Source organism: Oncorhynchus clarkii, chromosome 1 (assembly GCF_045791955.1).
Source record: "Oncorhynchus clarkii lewisi isolate Uvic-CL-2024 chromosome 1, UVic_Ocla_1.0, whole genome shotgun sequence".
Classification (NCBI taxonomy): domain Eukaryota; kingdom Metazoa; phylum Chordata; class Actinopteri; order Salmoniformes; family Salmonidae; genus Oncorhynchus; species Oncorhynchus clarkii.
In genome coordinates this window covers 4,397,342-4,419,136 of record NC_092147.1, presented here as the reverse complement: position 1 = coordinate 4,419,136, position 21,795 = coordinate 4,397,342, and the positions used below count along the sequence as shown (strand labels likewise).

At 51.0% G+C, this 21,795-nt stretch overlaps 1 protein-coding gene across 1 annotated transcript in view; it reads left to right on the top strand.

The window, feature by feature from the left end:
• LOC139416268 (sushi, nidogen and EGF-like domain-containing protein 1) overlaps window positions 1-21,795 on the top strand; it is a 108,727-nt gene that overhangs the window by 39,565 nt on the left and 47,367 nt on the right. The window contains exons 4-9 of the mRNA XM_071164769.1: window positions 1,454-1,616; window positions 4,385-4,510; window positions 7,141-7,254; window positions 10,928-11,041; window positions 17,074-17,130; window positions 17,495-17,602. Of these exons, the coding sequence (XP_071020870.1) occupies window positions 1,454-1,616; window positions 4,385-4,510; window positions 7,141-7,254; window positions 10,928-11,041; window positions 17,074-17,130; window positions 17,495-17,602 (682 nt within the window). The remainder of the gene's footprint in view (window positions 1-1,453; window positions 1,617-4,384; window positions 4,511-7,140; window positions 7,255-10,927; window positions 11,042-17,073; window positions 17,131-17,494; window positions 17,603-21,795) is intronic.

Here is a 21,795-nt window from a genome sequence, read left to right as displayed (position 1 = left end):
CTTCAGCATCACCCGGAGCATGTCTTTAAGTGTGGTCCCTCTTCAGCATCACCCGGAGCATGTCTTTAAGGGTGGTCTCTTCAGCATCACCCGGAGCAGGTCTTTAAGGGTGGTCCCTCTTCAGCATCACCCGGAGCATGTCTTTAAGGGTGGTCTCTTCAGCATCACCCGGAGCATGTCTTTAAGGGTGGTCTCTTCAGCATCACCCGGAGCATGTCTTTAAGGGTGGTCTCTTCATCATCACCCGGAGCATGTCTTTAAGGGTGGTCCCTCTTCAGCATCACCCGGAGCATGTCTTTAAGGATGGTCTCTTCAGCATCACCCGGAGCATGTCTTTAAGGGTGGTCTCTCTTCAGCATCACCCGGAGCAGGTCTTTAAGGGTGGTCCCTCTTCAGCATCACCCAGAGCATGTCTTTAAGGGTGGTCTCTTCAGCATCACCCGAAGCATGTCTTTAAGGGTGGTCTCTTCAGCATCACCCGGAGCATGTCTTTAAGGGTGGTCTCTTCAGCATCACCCGGGACATGTCTTTAAGGGTGGTCTCTCTTCAGCATCACCCGGGACATGTCTTTAAGGGTGGTCTCTCTTCAGCATCACCCGGAGCATGTCTTTAAGGGTGGTCCCTCTTCAGCATCACCCGGGACATGTTTTTAAGGGTGGTCCCTCTTCAGCATCACCCGGAGCATGACTTTAAGGGTGGTCCCTCTTCATCATCACCCGGTGCATGTCTTTAAGAGTCATCCCTTTTCAGCATCACCCGGAGCATGTCTGTAAGGGTGGTCCCTCTTCAGCATCACCCGGAGCATGTCTTTAAGGGTGGTCTCTTCAGCATCACCCAGAGCATGTCTTTAATGGTGGTCTCTTCAGCATCACCCGGAGAATGTCTTTAAGGGTGGTCTCTTCAGCATCACCCGGAACATGTTTTTAAGGGAGGTCTCTCTTCAGCATCACCCGGGACATGTCTTTAAGTGTGGTCTCTCTTCAGCATCACCCGGGACATGTCTTTAAGGGTGGTCTCTCTTCAGCATCACCCGGGACATGTCTTTAAGGGTGGTCCCTCTTCAGCATCACCCAGAGCATGTCTTTAAGTGTGGTCTCTCTTCAGCATCACCCGGAACATGTCTTTAAGGGGGGGGTCTCTCTTCAGCATCACCCAGGACATGTCTTTAAGGGTGGTCTCTTCAGCATCACCCGGGACATGTCTTTAAGGGTGGTCTCTTCATCATCACTCTAAACTGTAACTCAGTGTGGTCTCTCTTCAGCATCACTCTAAACTGTAACTCAGTGTGGTCTCTCTTCAGCATCACTCTAAACTGTAACTCAGTGTGGTCTCTCTTCAGCATCACTCTAAACTGTAACTCAGTGTGGTCTCTCTTCAGCATCACTCTAAACTGTAACTCAGTGTGGTCTCTCTTCAGCATCACTCTAAACTGTAACTCAGTGTCTGCTCCTAGGCAGGTTTTAACGCTGGCGACGGGAAACGCTACTTCAACATCCCGGGGTCTCGTACTGATGATGTCGTGGATGTGGAGGGAACCACCAATGTGGGTTACCCCGGGAGATGGGTGTTCCGGATCGACAATGCCCAGGTGGAGGTGGGCGGATGCAACGACTCCGGTAAGATGGAGGAGGGATATTTAGACATTATGATAAAAATAAAAAATAAAAAATTAAGTGTGTTGTGACGTTGTTAAATGCACTTTAATATAATTGTGAGTTGATTGTGATTTGATTTGACACAACATTTGTCTGATGTACCCTATCCTCCATTGTCTTAGCTGGACTAGCGTATTGTAGGACTGACTCTGCATGGCGTATGGGACTAGGACTGACTCTGCATGACTTATGGGACTAGGGCTGACTCTGCATGACTTATGGGACTAGGACTGACTCTGCATGACTTATGGGACTAGGACTGACTCTGCATGACTTATGGGACTAGGACTGACTCTGCATGACTTATGGGACTAGGGCTGACTGAAGCTGCATGACTTCTCGCCTCACTAACTAGCTGTTCTCTATCTCTCCTCCTCACTAACTAGCTGTTCTATCTCTCCTCCTCACTAACTAGCTGTTCTCTCTCTCTCTCCTCTTCACTAACTAGCTGTTCTATCTCCCCTCCTCACTAACTAGCTGTTCTATCTCTCCTCCTCACTAACTAGCTGTTCTATCTCTCCTCCTCACTAACTAAATGTTCTCTCTCTCCTCCTCACTAACTAGATGTTCTCTCTCTCCTCCTTACTAACTAGATGTTCTCTCTCTCCTCCTCACTAACTAGCTGTTCTCTGTATCTCCTCCTCACTAACTAGCTGTTCTCTCTCTCTCCTCCTCACTAACTAGCTGTTCTGTCTCTCCTCCTCACTAACCAGCTGTTCTCTCTATCTCCTCCTCACTAACTAGCTGTTTTCTCTCTCCTCCTCACTATCTAGCTGGTCTCTCTCTCTCTCCTCCTCACTAACTAGCTGGTCTCTCTCTCCTCCTCACTAACTAGCTGTTCTCTCTCTCTCCTCCTCACTAACTAGCTGTTCTCTCTCTCTCCTCCTCACTAACTAGCTGTTCTGTCTCCTCCTCACTAACTAGCTCTTCTCTCTCTCTCCTCCTCACTAACTAGCTGTTCTCTCTCTCTCCTCCTCACTAACTAGCTGGTCTCTCTCTCCTCCTCACTATCTAGCTGTTCTATCTCTCCCCCTCACTAACTAGCTGTTCTCATTCTCTCCTCCTCACTAACTAGCTGTTCTCTCTCTCTCTCATCCTCACTAACTAGCTGTTCTATCTCTCCTCCTCACTAACTAGCTGTTCTCTCTCTCTCTCCTCTTCACTAACTAGCTGTTCTATCTCCCCTCCTCACTAACTAGCTGTTCTATCTCTCCTCCTCACTAACTAGCTGTTCTATCTCTCCTCCTCACTAACTAAATGTTCTCTCTCTCCTCCTCACTAACTAGATGTTCTCTCTCTCCTCCTTACTAACTAGATGTTCTCTCTCTCCTCCTCACTAACTAGCTGTTCTCTGTATCTCCTCCTCACTAACTAGCTGTTCTCTCTCTCTCCTCCTCACTAACTAGCTGTTCTGTCTCTCCTCCTCACTAACCAGCTGTTCTCTCTATCTCCTCCTCACTAACTAGCTGTTTTCTCTCTCCTCCTCACTATCTAGCTGGTCTCTCTCTCTCTCCTCCTCACTAACTAGCTGGTCTCTCTCTCTCCTCCTCACTAACTAGCTGTTCTCTCTCTCTCCTCCTCTAGCTGTTCTCTCTCTCTCCTCCTCACTAACTAGCTGTTCTCTCTCTCTCCTCCTCACTAACTAGCTGTTCTCTCTCTCTCCTCCTCACTAACTAGCTGTTCTCTCTCTCTCCTCCTCACTAACTAGCTCTTCTCTCTCTCTCTCCTCCTCACTAACTAGCTGTTCTCTCTCTCTCCTCCTCACTAACTAGCTGGTCTCTCTCTCCTCCTCACTATCTAGCTGTTCTATCTCTCCCCCTCACTAACTAGCTGTTCTCATTCTCTCCTCCTCACTAACTAGCTGTTCTCTCTCTCTCTCATCCTCACTAACTAGCTGTTCTATCTCTCCTCCTCACTAACTAGCTGTTCTCTCTCTCTCTCCTCTTCACTAACTAGCTGTTCTATCTCCCCTCCTCACTAACTAGCTGTTCTATCTCTCCTCCTCACTAACTAGCTGTTCTATCTCTCCTCCTCACTAACTAAATGTTCTCTCTCTCCTCCTCACTAACTAGATGTTCTCTCTCTCCTCCTTACTAACTAGATGTTCTCTCTCTCCTCCTCACTAACTAGCTGTTCTCTGTATCTCCTCCTCACTAACTAGCTGTTCTCTCTCTCTCCTCCTCACTAACTAGCTGTTCTGTCTCTCCTCCTCACTAACCAGCTGTTCTCTCTATCTCCTCCTCACTAACTAGCTGTTTTCTCTCTCCTCCTCACTATCTAGCTGGTCTCTCTCTCTCTCCTCCTCACTAACTAGCTGGTCTCTCTCTCTCCTCCTCACTAACTAGCTGTTCTCTCTCTCTCCTCCTCACTAACTAGCTGTTCTCTCTCTCTCCTCCTCACTAACTAGCTGTTCTCTCTCTCTCCTCCTCACTAACTAGCTGTTCTGTCTCCTCCTCACTAACTAGCTCTTCTCTCTCTCTCCTCCTCACTAACTAGCTGTTCTCTCTCTCTCCTCCTCACTAACTAGCTGGTCTCTCTCTCTCCTCCTCACTAACTAGCTGGTCTCTCTCTCTCCTCCTCACTAACCAGCTGTTCTCTTTCTCTCCTCCTCACTAACTAGCTGTTCTCTCTCTCTCCTCCTCACTAACTAGCTGTTCTCTCTCTCCTTATCACTAACTAGCTGTTCTCTCTATCCTCCTCACTAACTAGCTGTTCTGTCTCCTCCTCAGCGTCGGTGTGTCCACACCTTCGACCCTGTCTGAACGGAGGTCGCTGTATAGACGACTGCATCACCGGCAACCCTTCCTTCACCTGCTCTTGTCTGGCTGGCTTCACAGGACCCCGGTGCCAGATAGGTCAGTCGGTGAACTTTGACCTTTGACCACAGTCACTCTGCTCCGTTCTGCCCCGGAGCCATAAATACCCCAGCCCCTGTTTAGAAACAACCCCACTGCCCCTAGATCTGAGAGGATTTGATAGGTTTATTACAGCCCCTGTTTAGAAACAACCCCACAGCCCCTAGATCTGAGAGGATTTGATAGGTTTATTACAGCCCCTGTTTAGAAACAACCCCACAGCCCCTAGATCTGAGAGGATTTGATAGGTTTATTACAGCCCCTGTTTAGAAACAACCCCACAGCCCCTAGATCTGAGAGGATTTGATAGGTTTATTACAGCCCCTGTTTAGAAACAACCCCACTGCCCCTAGATCTGAGAGGATTTGATAGGTTTAATTCAGCCCCTGTTTAGACACAACCCCACAGCCCCTAGATCTGAGAGGATTTGATAGGTTTATTACAGCCCCTGTTTAGAAACAACCCCACTGCCCCTAGATCTGAGAGGATTTGATAGGTTTAATTCAGCCCCTGTTTAGACACAACCCCACAGCCCCTAGATCTGAGAGGATTTGATAGGTTTAATTCAGCCCCTGTTTAGAAACAACCCCACAGCCCCTAGATCTGAGAGGATTTGATAGGTTTAATTCAGCCCCTGTTTAGAAACAACCCCACAGCCCCTAGATCTGAGAGGATTTGATAGGTTTAATACAGGCCCTGTTTAGAAACAACCCCACTGCCCCTAGATCTGAGAGGATTTGATAGGTTTAATTCAGCCCCTGTTTAGACACAACCCCACAGCCCCTAGATCTGAGAGGATTTGATAGGTTTAATACAGGCCCTGTTTAGACACAACCCCACAGCCCCTAGATCTGAGAGGATTTGATAGGTTTAAAGACAGGCTCCAGGAACTTTGGTGACTAGTAAATATTTTTTTTAAACCTTTGGGCTGGGCTCGATGTATCAATGCGTAGTTTATACACTACATGACCAAAGGGTATGTGAACCTCCAAAAATCATGGTCATTAATATGGAGTTTGTCCCCATTTTGCTGCTGTAACAGGCCTCCAGTCTTCTGGGAAGGCTTTCCACGAGATCTTCAAACATAACATAACATAATCTGTTCCACTCCTCTCTCCTCTCTGGTCTTCTCTGTCCCACTCCTCTCTCCTCTCTGGTCTCTGTCCCTCTCCTCTCTCCTCTCTGGTCTTCTCTGTCCCTCTCCTCTCTCCTCTCTGGTCTCTGTCCCTCTCCTCTGCTCCTCTCTGGTCTCTGTCCCACTCCTCTCTCCTCTCTGGTCTTCTCTGTCCCTCTCCTCTCTCCTCTCTGGTCTTCTCTGTCCCACTCCTCTCTCCTCTCTGGTCTCTGTCCCTCTCCTCTCTCCTCTCTGGTCTTCTCTGTCCCTCTCCTCTCTCCTCTCTGGTCTCTGTCCCTCTCCTCTGCTCCTCTCTGGTCTCTGTCCCACTCCTCTCTCCTCTCTGGTCTTCTCTGTCCCTCTCCTCTCTCCTCTCTGGTCTTCTCTGTCCCACTCCTCTCTCCTCTCTGGTCTCTGTCCCTCTCCTCTCTCCTCTCTGGTCTTCTCTGTCCCTCTCCTCTGCTCCTCTCTGGTCTCTGTCCCACTCCTCTCTCCTCTCTGGTCTTCTCTGTCCCTCTCCTCTCTCCTCTCTGGTCTTCTCTGTCCCTCTCCTCTCTCCTCTCTGGTCTTCTCTGTCCCATTCCTCTCTCCTCTATGGTCTCTGTCCCTCTCCTCTCTCCTCTCTGGTCTCTGTCCCTCTCCTCTCTCCTCTCTGGTCTCTGTCCCTCTCCTCTCTGGTCTCTGTCCCACTCCTCTCTCCTCTCTGGTCTCTGTCCCATTCTTCTCTCCTCTCTGGTCTCTGTCCCACTCCTCTCTCCTCTCTGGTCTCTGTCCCTCTCCTCTCTGGTCTCTGTCCCTCTCCTCTCTCCTCTCTGGTCTTCTCTGTCCCATTCCTCTCTCCTCTCTGGTCTCTGTTCCACTCCTCTCTCCTCTCTGGTCTCTGTTCCTCTCCTCTCTCCTCTCTGGTCTTCTCTGTCCCTCTCCTCTCTCCTCTCTGGTCTTCTCTGTCCCACTCCTCTCTCCTCTCTGGTCTTCTCTGTCCCTCTCCTCTCTCCTCTCTGGTCTTCTCTGTCCCATTCCTCTCTCCTCTCTGGTCTTCTCTGTCCCATTCCTCTCTCCTCTATGGTCTCTGTCCCTCTCCTCTCTCCTCTCTGGTCTCTGTCCCTCTCCCCTCTCCTCTCTGGTCTCTGTCCCTCTCCTCTCTGGTCTCTGTCCCACTCCTCTCTCCTCTCTGGTCTCTGTCCCATTCCTCTCTCCTCTCTGGTCTCTGTCCCACTCCTCTCTCCTCTCTGGTCTCTGTCCCTCTCCTCTCTGGTCTCTGTCCCTCTCCTCTCTCCTCTCTGGTCTTCTCTGTCCCATTCCTCTCTCCTCTCTGGTCTCTGTTCCACTCCTCTCTCCTCTCTGGTCTCTGTTCCTCTCCTCTCTCCTCTCTGGTCTTCTCTGTCCCTCTCCTCTCTCCTCTCTGGTCTTCTCTGTTCCACTCCTCTCTCCTTTCTGTCTCTCTCTGTGTGTGTGTGTGTGTGTGTGTGTGTGTGTGTGTGTGTGTGTGTGTGTGTGTGTGTGTGTGTGTGTGTAGATGTAGAGGAGTGCTCGTCATATCCATGTCAGAATGGAGGTACCTGCTCAGACCAGGTTAACGGCTTCATCTGCCAGTGTCCACCTGGGTTTACAGGGACAGTCTGCCAAACAGGTACAGTACCCTCTCTCCCTCCCTCTCTCCTTACTCTACCTTTACCCCAATCACACAACCATCTGTCCCACAACCTTGTTCCTCTCTGTTCTCCCTTTGTCCTCTCATCTCCTCTCTGTCTGTCTCTCTCTCCTCTCCTCTCTGTCTCTCTCTCGCTCCCTCCTTCTCTCCTTACTCTACCTTTACCCCAATCAAATTTATTTATATAGCCCTTCTTACATCAGCTGATATCTCAAAGTGCTGTACAGAAACCAAGCCTAAAACCCCAAACAGCAAGCAATGCAGATGTAGAAGCACGGTGTCTAGGAAAAACTCCCTAGAAAGGCCAAAACCTAGGAAGAAACCTAGAGAGGAACCAGACTATGAGGGGTGGCCAGTCCTCTTCTGGCTGTACCAGGTGGAGATTATAACAGAACATGACCAAGATGTTCAAATGTTCATAGATGACCAGCAGGGTCAAATAATAATAATCACAGTGGTTGTAGAGGGTGCAACAGGTCAGCACCTCAGGAGTAAATGTCAGTTGGCTTTCATAGCTGATCATTCAGAGTATCTCTACTGCTCCTGTTGTCTCTAGAGAGTTGAAAACAGCAGGTCTGGGACAGGTAGCACGTCCGGTGAACAGGTCAGGGTTCCATAGTCGCAGGCAGAACAGTTGAAACTGGAGCAGCAGCACGGCCAGGTGGACTGGGGACAGCAAGGAGTCATCAGGCCAGGTAGTCCTGAAGCATGGTCCTAGGGCTCAGGTCCTCAGAGATAGAGAAAGAAAGAGTCCCACTCCTCTCTCCTCTCTGGTCTTCTCTGTCCCTCTCCTCTCTCCTCTCTGGTCTCTGTCCCTCTCCTCTCTCCTCTCTGGTCTTCTCTGTCCCATTCCTCTCTCCTCTCTGGTCTCTGTCCCACTCCTCTCTCCTCTCTAGTCTCTGTCCCTTTCCTCTCTCCTCTCTGGTCTCTGTTCCACTCCTCTCTCCTCTCTGGTCTCTGTCCATCTCCTCTCTCCTCTCTGGTCTCTTACCCTCTCCTCTCTCCTCTCTGGTCTTCTCTGTCCCACTCCTCTCTCCTCTCCTCTCTGGTCTCTGTCCCTCTCCTCTCTCCTCTCTGGTCTTCTCTGTCCCTCTCCTCTCTCCTCTCTGGTCTGCTCTGTCCCACTCCTCTCTCCTCTCCTCTCTGGTCTCTGTCCCACTCCTCTCTCCTCTCCTATCTGGTCTCTGTCCCTCTCCTCTCTCCTCTCTGGTCTCTGTCCCATTCTGCTCTCCTCTCTGGTCTTCTCTGTCCCTCTCCTTTCTCCTCTCTGGCCTTCTCTGTCCCTCTCCTCTCTCCTCTCTGGTCTTCTCTGTCCCTCTCCTCTCTCCTCTCTGGTCTTCTCTGTCCCTCTCCTCTCTCCTCTCTGGTATTCTCTGTCTCTCTCCTCTCTCCTCTCTGGTCTTCTCTGTCCCTCTCCTCTCTCCTCTCTGGTCTTCTCTGTCCCACTCCTCTCTCCTCTCTGGTCTTCTCTGTCCCTCTCCTCTCTCCTCTCTGGTCTTCTCTGTCCCTCTCCTCTCTCCTCTCTGGTCTTCTCTGTCCCTCTCCTCTCTCCTCTCTGGTCTTCTCTGTCCCACTCCTCTCTCCTCTCTGGTCTTCTCTGTCCCACTCCTCTGCTCCTCTCTGGTCTTCTCTGTCCCACTCCTCTCTCCTCTCTGATCTTCTCTGTTCCACTCCTCTCTGGTCTCTGTCCCACTCCTCTGCTCCTCTCTGGTCTCTGTCCCAGTTCCTCTCTCCTCTCTGGTCTTCTCTGTCCCACTCCTCTGCTCCTCTCTGGTCTCTGTCCCACTCGTCTCTCCTCTCTGGTCTTCTCTGTTCCACTCCTCTCTGGTCTCTGTCCCACTCCACTGCTCCTCTCTGGTCTCTGTCCCAGTTCCTCTCTCCTCTCTGGTCTTTTCTGTCCCTCTCCTCTCTCCTCTCTGGTCTTATCTGTCCATCTCCTCTCTCTCCTCTCTCTCTCTCTCTCTCTCTCTCTCTCTCTCTCTCTGTCTCCTCTCTGGTCTTCTCTGTCCCACTCCTCTCTCCTCTCTGGTCTCCTCTCTGTCCCACTCCTCTCTCCTCTCTGGTCTCGGTCCCTCTCCTCTCTCCTCTCTGGTCTTCTCTGTCCCTCTCCTCTCTCCTCTCTGGTCTTCTCTGTCCCTCTCCTCTCTCCTCTCTGGTCTCGGTCCCTCTCCTCTCTCCTCTCTGGTCTTCTCTGTCCCTCTCCTCTCTGGTCTTCTCTGCTCCATGCTCTGCTGGGCCAGGAAAGAGGATGTCAGCTTGTAAAAGCTAGATTTCATCTGACCTGCCAATGCACAACCTGATAAGATATTTCCTTTAGAGTCATCTCCTTGTAATATGCATACCAGGTCAATGACAGGTCTCTCTGCTCCTCCTGCCAGGGATCTCTGCTCCTCCTGCCAGGTTTCTCTGCTCCTCCTGTCAGGTCTCTCTGCTCCTCCTGACAGGTTTCTCTGCTCCTCATGCCAGGTCTCTCTGCTCCTCCTGTCAGGGTTCTCTGCTCCTCCTGCCAGGTTTCTCTGCTCCTCCTGTCAGGTCTCTCTGCTCCTCCTGACAGGGTTCTCTGCTCCTCATGCCAGGTCTCTCTGCTCCTCCTGTCAGGGTTCTCTGCTCCTCCTGCCAGGTCTCTCTGCTCCTCCTGCCAGGTTTCTCTGCTCCTCCTGTCAGCTCTCTGCTCCTCCTGACAGGGTTCTCTGCTCCTCCTGCCAGGTCTCTCTACTCCTCCTGCCAGGTCTCTTTACTCCTCCTGCCAGGTCTCTCTGCTCCTCCTGCCAGGTCTCTCTGCTCCTCCTGACAGGTCTCTTTACTCCTCCTGCCAGGTCTCTCTGCTCCTCCTGCCAGGTCTCTCTGCTCCTCCTGCCAGGTATCTCCGTAACACTCCTCCTGCCAGGTCTCTCTGCTCCTCCTGCCAGGTCTCTCTGTAACACTCCTGCCAGGTCTCTCTGTAACACTCCTCCTGCCGGGTCTCTCTGTAACACTCCTCCTGCCAGGTCTCTCTGTAACACTCCTCCTGCCAGGTCTCTCTGCTCCTCATGCCAGGTCTCTCTGCTCCTCATGCCAGGTCTATCTGCTCCTCCTGCCAGGTCTCTCTACTCCTCCTGCCAGGTCTCTCTGCTCCTCCTGCCAGGTCTCTCTACTCCTCCTGCCAGGTCTCTCTGCTCCTCCTGCCAGGTCTCTCTACTCCTCCTGCCAGGTCTCTCTACTCCTTCTGCCAGGTCTCTCTGCTCCTCCTGCCAGGTCTCTCCGTAACACTCCTCCTGCCAGGTCTCTCTGCTCCTCCTGCCAGGTCTCTCTGTAACACTCCTCCTGCCAGGTCTCTCTGCTCCTCCTGCCAGGTCTCTCTGTAACACTCCTCCTGCCAGGTCTCTCTGTAACACTCCTCCTGCCAGGTCTCTCTCCTCCTCCTGCCAGGTCTCTCTCCTCCTCCTGCCAGGTCTCTCTGCTTCTCCTGCCAGGTCTCCTAGTAACACTCCTCTTGGACAATTCATCACCTTCTACTAAATCAGCCTGGGTTTATTCAGTCCTGTATGTGTTGATACTGCAGTCACCCTATTCATCCTCATGTCTCTCTGTCTCTGTCTCTCTCTGTGTGTGTGTGTGTGTGTGTGTGTGTGTGTGTGTGTGTGTGTGTGTGTGTGTGTGTGTGTGTGTGTAGATGTAGAGGAGTGCTCGTCATATCCATGTCAGAACGGAGGTACCTGCTCAGACCAGGTTAACGGCTTCATCTGCCAGTGTCCACCTGGGTTTACAGGGACAGTCTGCCAAACAGGTACAGTACCCTCTCTCCCTCCCTCTCTCCTTACTCTACCTTTACCCCAATCACACAACCATCTGTCCCACAACCTTGTTCCTCTCTGTTCTCCCTTTGTCCTCTCCTCTCTGTCTGTCTCTCTCTCCTCTCCTCTCTGTCATCCCTCTCCTCTCTGTCTGTCTCTCTCCTCTCCTCTCTGTTCTCCCTCTCCTCTCCTCTCTGTCTCTCTCTCTCTCCTCTCCATCTCTCTCCTCTCTGTCTGTCTCTCTCTCCTCTCCTCTCTGTCTCTCTCCTCTCCTCTCCTCTCTGTCATCCCTCTCCTCTCTGTCTGTCTCTCTCCTCTCCTCTCTGTTCTCCCTCTCCTCTCTGTTCTCCCTTTCTCCTCTCCTCTCTGTCTCTCTCTCTCTCCTCTCCTCTCCTCTCTCTCTCTCTCTCTCTCTCTCTCTCTCCTCTCCTCTCTGTTCTCCATCTTCTCTCTGTCTGTCTCTCTCCTCTCTCTCTCTCTGTCTCTCCTCTTCTCTCTTTTCTCCTTCTCTCCTCTCATCTCTGTTCCCCCTCTCGTCTCTCATCTCTGTTCCCCCTCTCGTCTCTCGTCTCTGTTCCCCCTCTCTTCTCCCCTCTTACTTACCAGACGTCGCTATGTCCCGCCTCTATGGTACTTGCGTGGTTTGACGCCTCTCCCCTCCCCCTTCTCAGTCCTACCCTGTCCCCATCTCCTCTCCCTGTCCCCTCTCTGTCCTTCCCTGTCCCCCTCTCCTCTCCCTGTCCCCTCTCTGTCCTACCCTGTCCCCCTCTCCTCTCCCTGTTCCCCTTCTTGTTCTTCCCTGTCCCCCTCTCCTTTCCCTGTCCCCCTCTCTGTCCTACCCTGTCTCCCTCTCCTCTCCCTGTTCCCCCTCTCTGTCCTACCATGTCCCCCTCTCCTCTCTCTGTCCCCCTCTCCTCTCCCTGTTCCCCCTTCTCTGTCCTACCCTGTCCCCCTCTCCTCTCCCTGTCCCCCCTCTCCTCTCCCTGTTCCCCCCTCTCTGTCCTACCCTGTCCCCCTCTCCTCTCCCTGTCCCCCCTCTCCTCTCCCTGTTCCCCCCTCTCTGTCCTACCATGTCCCCCCTCTCCTCTCCCTGTCCCCCCTCTCCTCTCCCTGTCCCCCTCTCCTCTCCCTGTCCCCCTCTCCTCTCCCTGCCCCCCCTCTCCTCTCCCTGTTCCCCCCGCTCTGTCCTACCCTGTCCCCCTCTCCTCTCCCTGTCCCCCCTCTCCTCTCCCTGTTCCCCCCTCTCTGTCCTACCATGTCCCCCTCTCCTCTCCCTGTCCCCCCTCTCCTCTCCCTGTCCCCCCTCTCCTCCCTGCTTGCTGCCGTTCCTGTTCCCACAGTCCAGCCTGTGGAGACGTATCAAACCTCCTCTAATATCTTTCACAGCCAGCAGCACATATTTTCAGGGTGAGGGGAGCGGTGTGGCGGATATATTAATCAGCTGAGTAAATATCCCATATATGTGTCTATCTCTCTCTGTGTGTATGTGTGTTTCCGTGTGTTTCCGTGTGTTTCTGTGTGTTTCCGTGTGTTTCTGTGTGTGTGTGCGCGTGCGCGTGCGTGTGTGTGTGTGCAATGACGGAGCCTGCCTCAATGGTGCGCTGTGTGTACAAGGAGTTGACAACTTCACCTGTGTGTGTGGGGCTCTGTGTGAGTTAGCCGAGGGGGCTACCCAGTCTCTGTGTGAGTTAGCCGAGGGGGCTACCCAGTCTCTGTGTGAGTTAGCCGAGGGGGCTACCCAGTCTCTGTGTGAGTTAGTCGAGGGGGCTACCCAGTCTCTGTGTGAGTTAGCCGAGGGGGCTACCCAGAGTCTGTGTGAGACAGGTGATATAGCCGAGGGGGCTACCCAGTCAGTGTGAGACAGGTGATTTAGCCGAGAGGGCTACCCAGTCTCTGTGTGAGACAGGTGATTTAGCCGAGGGGGCTACCCAGTCTCTGTGTGAGACAGGTGATTTAGCCGAGGGGGCTACCCAGTCTCTGTGTGAGTTAGCCGAGGGGGCTACCCAGTCTCTGTGTGAGTTAGCCGAGGGGGCTACCCAGTCTCTGTGTGAGTTAGCCGAGGGGGCTACCCAGTCTCTGTGTGAGTTAGCCGAGGGGGCTACCCAGAGTCTGTGTGAGACAGGTGATATAGCCGAGGGGGCTACCCAGTCTCTGTGTGAGACAGGTGATATAGCCGAGGGGGCTACCCAGTCTCTGTGTGAGACAGGTGATATAGCCGAGGGGGCTACCCAGTCTCTGTGTGAGACAGGTGAGATAGCCGAGGGGGCTACCCAGTCTCTGTGTGAGACAGATGAGATAGCCGAGGGGGCTACCCAGTCTCTGTGTGAGACAGGTGAGATAGCCGAGGGGGCTACCCAGTCTCTGTGTGAGACAGGTGAGATAGCTGAGGGGGATACCCAGTCTCTGTGTGAGACAGGTGAGATAGCCGAGGGGGATACCCAGTCTCTGTGTGAGTTAGCCGAGGGGGCTACCCAGTCTCTGTGTGAGTTAGCCGAGGGGGCTACCCAGTCTCTGTGTGAGTTAGCCGAGGGGGCTACCCAGTCTCTGTGTGAGTTAGCCGAGGGGGCTACCCAGTCTCTGTGTGAGACAGGTGAGATAGCCGAGGGGACTACCCAGTCTCTGTGTGAGACAGGTGATATAGCCGAGGGGGCTACCCAGTCTCTGTGTGAGTTAGCCGAGGGGGCTACCCAGTCTCTGTGTGAGTTAGCCGAGGGGGCTACCCAGTCTCTGTGTGAGATAGCCGAGGGGGCTACCCAGTCTCTGTGTGAGACAGGTGAGATAGCCGAGAGGGCTACCCAGTCTCTGTGTGAGACAGGTGATATAGCCGAGGGGGCTACCCAGTCTCTGTGTGAGACAGGTGATATAGCCGAGGGGGCTACCCAGAGTCTGTGTGAGACAGGTGATATAGCCGAGGGGGCTACCCAGTCTCTGTGTGAGACAGGTGATTTAGCCGAGGGGGCTACCCAGAGTCTGTGTGAGACAGGTGATATGGCCGAGGGGGCTACCCAGTCTCTGTGTGAGACAGGTGATATAGCCGAGGGGGCTACCCAGTCTCTGTGTGAGACAGGTGATATAGCTGAGGGGGCTACCTAGTCTCTGTGTGAGACAGGTGATATAGCCGAGGGGGCTACCCAGTCTCTGTGTGAGACAGGTGATATAGCCGAGGGGGCTACCCAGCCTCTGTGTGAGACAGGTGAGATAACCCTAACACTTGGACCAGGGCCCTACATAGTACACTTTGACCAGGGCCCTACCTAGTGCACTTGGACCAGGGCCCTACCTAGTGCACTTGGACCAGGGCCCTACATAGTACACTTGGACCAGGGCCCTGCCTAGTGCACTTGGACCAGGGCCCTGCCTAGTACACTTTGACCAGGGCCCTGCCTAGTGCACTTGGACCATGGCCCTGCCTAGTGCACTTGGGCCAGGGCCCTGCATAGTACACTTTGACCAGGGCCCTACATAGTGCACTTTAACCAGGGCCCTACATAGTGCACTTTGACCAGGGCCCTGCCTAGTGCACTTTATCCAGGGCCCTACATAGTGCACTTTAACCAGGGCCCTACATAGTGCACTTTGAACAGGGGCCTACATAGTGCACTTGGACCAGGGCCCTGCCTAGTGCACTTGGACCAGGGCCCTACATAGTACACTTGGACCAGGGCCCTGCCTAGTGCACTTGGACCAGGGCCCTGCCTAGTGCACTTGGACCAGGGCCCTGCCTAGTGCACTTGGACCAGGGCCCTACATAGTGCACTTTAACCAGGGCCCTAAAAAGTACACTTGGACCAGGGCCCTGCCTTAGTGCACTTTAACCAGGGCCCTACATAGTGCACTTTAACCAGGGCCCTACATAGTACACTTGGACCAGGGCCCTGCCTAGTGCACTTGGACCTGGGCCCTACATAGTGCACTTTAACCAGGGCCCTACATAGGGCCCTGCCTAGTGCACTTGGACCAGGGCCCTGCTCAGTGCACTTGGACCAGGGCCCTGCCTAGTGCACTTGGACCAGGACCCTGCCTAGTGCACTTGGACCAGGGCCCTGCCTAGTGCACTTGGACCAGGGCCCTGCCTAGTGCACTTGGACACTTGGCCCTATGGGTCGTTCTCATCAAGCTGAACCATCACTACAGAGTCAGGAGACAGACTCCTGCCCTACGGGCCGTTCTCATCAATCTGAACCATCACTACAGAGTCAGGAGACAGACTCCTGCCCTACGGGCCGTTCTCATCAAGCTGAACCATCACTACAGAGTCAGGAGACAGACTCCTGCACTATGGGCCGTTCTGGTTCCGACAAGGCTTACTTAAGTCCCCTTTAGGGAATAGGGTGCCATTTGAGATTCACTGACTTTTATTCTGCCAGTTTATGGAGAGAAGAACAACATGTGTCCTGGTCAATAGTGGGCCATTTGGGAATCGGGGGCCATTTGGGAATGGGGCGCCATTTGGGAATCGGGGGCCATTTGGGAATAGTGGGCCATTTGGAAATAGGGGGCCATTTGGGAATAGGGCGCCATTTGGGAATAGTGGGCCATTTGGGAATAGTGGGCCATTTGGGAATAGGGGGCCATTTGGGAATAGGGGGTCATTTGGGAATCGGGGGCCATTTGGGAATAGGGGGTCATTTGGGATGCATCTTCACTCTGAATAGGGGGCCATTTGGGATGCATCTTCACTCTGAATAGGGGGCCATTTGGGATGCATCTTCACTCTGAATAGGGGGCCATTTGGGATCTATCTTCACTCTGAATAGGCAGCCATTTGGGATCTATCTTCACTCTGAATAGGCGGCCATTTGGGATCTATCTTCACTCTGAATAGGCGGCCATTTGGGATCTATCTTCACTCTGAATAGGCAGCCATTTGGGATCTATCTTCACTCTGAATAGGCGGCCATTTGGGATCTATCTTCACTCTGAATAGGCGGCCATTTGGGATCTATCTTCACTCTGAATAGGGGGCCATTTGGGTTCTATCTTCACTCTGAATAGGGGGCCATTTGGGATCTATCTTCACTCTGAATAGGGGGCCATTTGGGATCTATCTTCACTCTGAATAGGGGGCCATTTGGGATCTATCTTCACTCTGAATAGGGGGCCATTTGGGATCTATCTTCACTCTGAATAGGCGGCCATTTGGGATCTATCTTCACTCTGAATAGGCGGCCATTTGGGATCTATCTTCACTCTGAATAGGCGGCCATTTGGGATCTATCTTCACTCTGAATAGGGGGCCATTTGGGTTCTATCTTCACTCTGAATAGGGGGCCATTTGGGATCTGTCTTCACTCTGAATAGGGGGCCATTTGGGAATAGGGGGTCATTTGGGATCTATCTTCACTCTGAATAGGGGGCCATTTGGGATCTATCTTCACTCTGAATAGGGGGCCATTTGGGAATAGGGGGCCATTTGGGAATAGGGGGCCATTTCTAGGTTTATTTTACACGTCTGGAACAACGGTTCGTGATATAAAATGTTACCATAGGCGGCCGGCGAGCCCTACTTCCTGCTCTCTGTTTTGACTTCCTGCAATAGAACATGTTTCCAATTGGGACAGCAGGTATTAAACGAAACCTGACTAACCTCTCTCTCTCTCTGGGAGGATGAGACGGGTGAGGTCACATCCCAAATGCAACTCTTTTCCTTTTATATAGTGCACTACTTTTGACCATGGGGCCAGTAGTACGTAGTGTACTGTATAGGCAACAGGGTGCCGTTTGGGAGTATCCCGAGAGTGGCTAGGAGCTCCGTGTTAGAGTGACCAGGTGGTTTGTTGAAAGGTTTTGCGGCGTCTCCTGTTTTCAGAGCCTCAGCGTCGGTGTGGTTAGCTAATGGCTGAGAGCTGAGACCTTGGCGATGGGCTTCTCTACCAAGAGCAACAACACGAAACAGAGAGAAAGAAAGAGCTCCCTTTGTGTTATATTGCTGTGTCGTAGTATGCCGGCACACTGTCCTTGTAACTGTCTGAATGATTCTTGCGATTAGCTAGAAAGCCTCAACCTATCATATTTTCCTTCGTAGAGTTGGCGGTGGTCCGTGCGAATTCATCATCTACTCCTCAAACTGAAAATCGAACAGGTGGGTTTTTCGCTTTGGAGGTCATTTGCATGTAGGTCGTCAGACCGTCTATGATTTTGCCAGACAGAAGAAACATGGAATCGGCTCGGAGTCCTATTGGACAGAACCACCTCTCTCTGTCCAATAGAAAAAGAGCACCTTGTCTGTGATAAACGTCTTTCTCAGAGCTAATCATTTCCTAATTTTTTATTTTTATTTTTTTACACATTTTTATTCCAAACACTTGTTTCAAAGTACTGTACTTTCCTGTTCTCTATGGTCTTTTGGCATCATACACTGTGTTGCCTTAGGCCAAGTTATGGTATAAACTAAAGTAGATGTCCAGCCTCATCCTCTATCCTGGTCCTTCTTGTCTGTCTGGCAGTGTCCTGTGAGGGGGAGGGCTGTGACAAACACCAGATCTGTGAACACACCGGCTCTGGGAGTTACAACTGCACATGTACCCAAGGATTCTATGGTGACAACTGTGAAGGTAAAGTAGTGACTGGGACAGAACCTGCTCTAGTTGGATACATTTAGACAGCAGGCACAGGTCAGAGGCTTTTCTAGTAGTCTAGTTGGATACAGTTAGACAGCAGGTACAGATCAGAGCCTTTTCTAGTAGAGTCTAGTTGGATACGTTTAGACAGCAGGTACAGGTCAGAGGCTTTTCTAGTAGAGTCTAGTTGGATACGTTTAGACAGCAGGTACAGGTCAGAGCCTTTTCTAGTAGAGTCTAGTTGGATACGTTTAGACAGCAGGTACAGGTCAGAGCCTTTTCTAGTGGAGTCTAGTTGAAGACATTTAGACAGCAGGTATATCAGTGGCGGTCAGTGACGTTTAAGATGAGGGAGGAAGGTTTATTTAAATTTATTCATGAGCACGACCTTATTTCGGTTACAGCATATTGGATGACTGTCATTCCTATTCCATTCACCCAGTTCAATGTAACATCGATACGTTTAGGCTACTACGTGATACTAAACTGTTCCCTGTTCCCTTCATGAGGTTACTACAACCTAGTCTATGAATGAAAGTTTACAACGTAGGTGCACACAGGTCGAGAGAAAAATTTGAGGTGACAGACGGACAGGCAGTGACACATTCAATACCGCCTTGAACACTCTTGCCTGCATCTAGCTGATCTGGGGGTGTAATCATTAGTCCAACAGTTGCAAACGAGAGTTTCTATTGGACAAATTCAGGTATGGTTATCCCCATTTTATTCCCGTTTGCTTCCGTTTTAAGAACAGTTTTTCAACAGAATCGGTGGAATGAATACACCCCTGATCACGCGTAAACACAGTTCACTTTCATAACAGCCACGTGGTATTCAAATCAAATCAAATCAAACTAAGTTTGTCACATACACCGAATTGCTGTGGGTTTGATCCCACAGGAATGTGCCTCAGTACCTGGAAGAAGGAAAAAGAAAAAGCTCTAGTCTGTTCTGCTGTTCATCTGTAACTCCCAGTTTACTACGGGATCCTGGGGAACAACAGGCGATCCTGGGGAACAACAGGCGATCCTGGGGAACAACAGGCGATCCTGGGGAACAACAGGCGATCCTGGGGAACAACAGGCGATCCTGGGGGACAACAGGCGTTCCTGGGGGACAACAGGCGATCCTGGGGGACAACAGGCGATCCTGGGGGACAACAGGCGATCCTGGGGGACAACAGGCGATCCTGGGGAACAACAGGCGATCCTGGGGAACAACAGGCGATCCTGGGGAACAACAGGCGATCCTGGGGAACAATTGCTTTATGGCCCGTTTTTTTTTATTAGTTTACTTACAAGGGGAAGTGCCGCTTTGTCTAGACTTGAAAGGACAAGGGGCCTCTGCCTGGGCTGAAGCTGATGGTTGGTATTTATTCAGGTAGTTTCATCAGACAAGGGTGGTGTAATATGCCTTGCAGCTGGGCAGCAGAGTAGCGCAGAGAACCGGCAAACTATTCCCTATGCACTACTTTTTACCAGGAAACTCTGACACTCTGCTATTCCTATTCCCTACATAGTGCATTGATTTTGACCATGGGGACTCTAACTACATCCCAAATGGCACCCTAGTCACTAGTTCCTATTATTGCTAGTCAAAAGTAGTGCACTGAATAGGGAATAGGGTGCTATTTGGGATGAATTCGCTGACTGTTCCACGTACTCCTCTGGATGAGGTCCACGCCACTCTACGGGCCCTGCTGTCTCCTCTATGGTCCTGCTGTCTCCTCTATGGTCCTGCTGTCTACTCTACGGGTCCTGCTGTCTACTCTATGGTCCTGCTGTCTCCTCTATGGGTCCTGCTGTCTCCTCTATGGTCCTGCTGTCTCCTCTATGGTCCTGCTGTCTACTCTATGGGTCCTGCTGACTACTCTACGGTCCTGCTGTCTCCTCTACGGGTCTTGCTGTCTCCTCTATGGTCCTGCTGTCTCCTCTATGGTCCTGCTGTCTCCTCTATGGTCCTGCTCTCTCCTCTATGGTCCTGCTGTCTACTCTATGGTCCTGCTGTCTCCTCTATGGTCCTGCTGTCTACTCTATGGTCCTGCTGTCTACTCTATGGTCCTGCTGTCTACTCTATGGTCCTGCTGTCTACTCTACGGTCCTGCTGTCTCCTCTATAGTCCTGCTGTCTACTCTATGGTCCTGCTGTCTCCTCTATGGGTCCTGCTGTCTTCTTTATGGTCCTGTTGTCTCCTCTATGGGTCCTTCTGTCTCCTCTATAGTCCTGCTGTCTCCTCTATGGTCCTGCTGGCTCCTCTATGGTCCTGCTGTCTCCTCTATGGTCCTACTGACTCCTCTACGGGTCCTGCTGTCTCCTCTATAGTCCTGCTGTCTACTCTATGGTTCTGCTGTCTCCTCTATGGTCCTGCTGTCTCCTCTATGGTCCTACTGTCTCCTCTACGGGTCCTGCTGTCTCCTCTATGGTCCTGCTGTCTACTCTATGGTCCTGCTGTCTCCTCTACAGGTCCTGCTGTCTACTCTACGGAACAGCTGTTTGCTGCATAAACCACATGACACATCCTGTGTTATTGTACTGCTACCTCTAGTACTATTTCACCTCCTTAGAGGGAAATATCATACTGTGCCATTGATCCCAAATGGCACCCTATTCCTATAGGCCCTGTTCAATAGTAGTGCACTAAATAGGGAATTTGGTATCATTTGGGATGCGGACTATATGTGTGTTAGGAAATGGACAATGTGTTTTCAAAACCGGTGGGTAGGTTCTCCCACGAGACATTGGTTTCCCCCACCGAGGCTGAAGTCCTGTAGCCACGATCAACACAGATTTATTTCTCAGCTCCAAAAGCTCTTTAATAGTATGTGAGCCATTGCAAATTCATGCTACTCCTCAACCCTTGAGCTGAAGTAACTATCAAGGCTTATATAGACTTTCCTAAATCTCCCAAATACTTTCCTGCCTGGCTCACTTGGAAGGCCCTGTGGAAAAAAGGAGCAGGAGAGAGAGAGAAAGTAGCAGAAGAGAGAAGGACAGGGAAGGAGAGAGAGAAGGTAACATTACACAGGATGTACGGAGAGCCTCCTAATCGGTCCTCCTAGATCAAAGAGAAAACACACGGCCAATGAAAACCTCTCCAGCTAATTAACAGTCCATTCATTTGCCCCAGGGGGCATAGCTCCATTTTGATAATTCTTGAGTGCCAAATGGCACCCTATTCCCTATATAGTGCATGACTATTGACCAGGGCCCATAGGGCTCCGGTCGAATACAGTACACTACATAGGGTATAGGCTGATATTCGGGACACAGACCACAAAACATGTTCCAGATCATGAGAAAAATATTACCCATCCGTCGTCCTTCCTCCCTGACTTCAAAAAAGTGGTTTAGCAGTGATACATCCACTTCCTGTTCTTCACTGCTGCAATTCGGAGGCAGAGAGAGGAGAGAAACATTTAAATATTCCTTTATTTAGCATTGATACAGCTACTTCCTTTATTTAGCATTGATACAGCCACTTCCTTTATTTAGCATTGATACAGCTACTTCCTTTATTTAGCATTGATACAGCTACTTCCTTTATTTAGCATTGATACAGCCACTTCCTTTATTTATCATTGATACAGCTACTTCCTTTATTTAGCATTGATACAGCTACTTCCTTTATTTAGCATTGATACAGCCACTTCCTTTATTTAGCATTGATACAGCCACTTCCTTTATTTAGCATTGATACAGCCACTTCCTTTATTTAGCATTGATACAGCTACCTCTTTTCTTTAGCATTGATACAGCCACTTCCTTTATTTAGCATTGATACAGCTACCTCTTTTCTTTAGCATTGATACAGCTACTTCCTTTATTTAGCATTGATACAGCTACTCCCTTTCTTTAGCATTAATACAGCTACTTCCTTTCTTTAGCATTGATACAGCTACTTCCTTTATTTAGCATTGATACAGCTACTTCCTTTATTTAGCATTGATACAGCTACTTCCTTTCTTTAGCATTAATACAGCTACTTCCTTTCTTTAGCATTGATACAGCTACTTCCTTTATTTAGCATTGATACAGCTACTTCCTTTATTTAGCATTGAAACAGCCACTTCCTTTATTTAGCATTGATACAGCAACTTCCTTTATTTAGCATTGATACAGCCACTTCCTTTATTTAGCATTGATACAGCTACCTCTTTTCTTTAGCATTGATACAGCCACTTCCTTTAT